The following is a 1,995-nucleotide window of genomic DNA, read 5'->3' as shown; positions in this document are numbered from 1 at the left end:
CCCTGAAGGAAGGTGTGATCCCTGAGGGACGAGTTGATCCCTGAGGAAGGTGTGATCTGTGAGGGAGGATTAGATCCGTGAGGGAAGCTGTGATCCCTGAGGGAAGGAGTTGATCCCTGAGGGAGGATTAGATCCGTGAGGGAAGGTGTGATTCCTGAGGGAGGATTTGATCCCTGAAGGAGGATTAGATTCCTGAGGGAAGCTGCGATCCCTGACGGAAGCTGTGATCCCTGAGGGAGGGTGTGATCCCTGAGGGGAGGATTTGATCCCTGAGGGAAGAGCTGTGATCCCTGAGGAAGCTGTGATCCCTGATCCCGTGGCAGGAGCCGATGGCCTTCGAGGACGTGGTGGTGTTGCTGAGCCGGGCCGAGTGGGACGCGCTCACGGCGGAGCAGCGGGAGCTGTACCGGGACGTCGTGTCCGACACCTACGAGCTGCTGACCTCCCTGGGTAATCCTGGGAACCGCCCCGGGCAGGCCTTCCCTCAGATCCCACCCCAGCGCCTTCCAGAGCGCTGAATCCCAGAATCCCAGAGTGGAGGAGGTCGGAAAAGGCCTTGGAGACAGCAGAATCCAACAGTTCCCCAACACTGCCAGGGCCACCACTAATCCATGTCTCCAAGTGCCTCATCCTCACAGCTTTCCAATCCTTCCAGGGCTGGACAACCCTTCCCATGAGGAGTTTTCCCTTCCAGGGGCTGATCAGGGAGTTTAGTGCTGGAAAAGGCAGGATTTGGGTCTGGGTTTGAGCACCCCTGGAAATGATTCCCTAAGATCAGGGAGCACGGTGGGATGTCCCACCCCTGGTATGAGCAGGAGACATTCCCTCACTGGGAAAGCCTGTCAGTGGAACTGGGAGGCTGTGGAACTTCCCACACTTCCATCAGGGCTCTCAGGAATAAATCCCTCTCTGGCAGCAACTCTGGTTTCTTCCTCACTTTTCCCACATCCCAGCGGTGTTTCCATGCATGGTGAGGCACAGCTGGGGTGTCCCAGTCCTTGGTTTTCCTGTGATGAGGGACAGTCCAACACCCTCTGTCCATTCCCAGGTTATCCAGGCCCCAAGCCTGACATCCTGCACCGGCTGGAGCGTGGAGAAGAGCCGTGGATCTGCTCATCCTCAGGTGAGCAGCAATATCCCAACCCTGTGGGATGGAATCTGCATCCAGAATGGAGTCAGGGCTTCCTGCTCCATCCCCGTGGCTGTGGAGAAGTCAGGATTCCTGGTGGGGACAAGGACAGGGCTCTTCCTTCATTCCCATGGCCGTGGAGAGTCAGGATTTCCAGCCTGGCTGGTGACATCTGCTGTTTTCCCTGCAGGACACACTGAGAGCGGGCTGGAGGAGCCTTCCTCTGGCTGGTGGCCCAGAGCCAGCAGGTACCAGGGGCTGGAGACATCATGTCCAGGTGAGTCCTGCTCCCTCCTGCTCCAGCCCCATCCCTGGGCCACTCCCAGGGCTTTTCCCACTGCGGGGCTCCCCTGATGTCTGGCAGAGGTTGGGATGTGGAGCCCTGGCAGTCCCGGACTGGGAAGAAGGGATGTTCCTCTCCCTGCTCCAGCCAGGAATGATCCAACCCCTTCCCACCTCTCTCCCAGCAGAATGGAGCACGTTGTGGTGTCTCTGGGACAAGAACTTCCAGAAGTTTGGCAGTCACAAGGGAAGGAGCGAATTCCCGTCGGAAGCAGACGGTGGAATGGGGAGACAAACCCAGCCATGGCCTGTGAAGGAGGAGGTGGAGGATAAACCTGAACTCATGGAAGACTTAACCCACAGTGAGACATTCCCTCTTCATTCCATGATGGAACAGCAGAGCATGCGTCCTCGGGAACAGCTATGGGATGGCCTTGGCCAGAGGAATCATGGGAATGCCCAAAACCACAGACACGCCTTGGGAGAAGCAATGCTTCTCCTGGGGACCCGGGGGCTGCGGGTGGAGGAGCTGCGAGCGGCGGTGGCGAAGGACCACGGCTACTGCCTGCGGAGCGAGCCGGGCG

The 1,995-nt window shown here is 58.7% G+C and overlaps 1 protein-coding gene across 1 annotated transcript in view; it reads left to right on the top strand.

Annotated features, from left to right (window-relative positions):
• Positions 1 to 328: 328 nt before the first annotated feature.
• LOC115948664 overlaps positions 329 to 1,995 on the top strand; it is a 2,429-nt gene continuing 762 nt past the window's right edge. The window contains exons 1-4 of the mRNA XM_031062811.1: positions 329 to 450; positions 1,049 to 1,123; positions 1,320 to 1,406; positions 1,600 to 1,987. Of these exons, the coding sequence (XP_030918671.1) occupies positions 330 to 450; positions 1,049 to 1,123; positions 1,320 to 1,406; positions 1,600 to 1,987 (671 nt within the window). The 5' untranslated portion in view covers position 329. The remainder of the gene's footprint in view (positions 451 to 1,048; positions 1,124 to 1,319; positions 1,407 to 1,599; positions 1,988 to 1,995) is intronic.

The sequence above is a fragment of the Geospiza fortis genome, unplaced genomic scaffold, assembly GCF_000277835.1.
Source record: "Geospiza fortis unplaced genomic scaffold, GeoFor_1.0 scaffold178, whole genome shotgun sequence".
Lineage (NCBI taxonomy): Eukaryota > Metazoa > Chordata > Aves > Passeriformes > Thraupidae > Geospiza > Geospiza fortis.
This window is presented reverse-complemented; position numbering and strand designations above follow the sequence as displayed.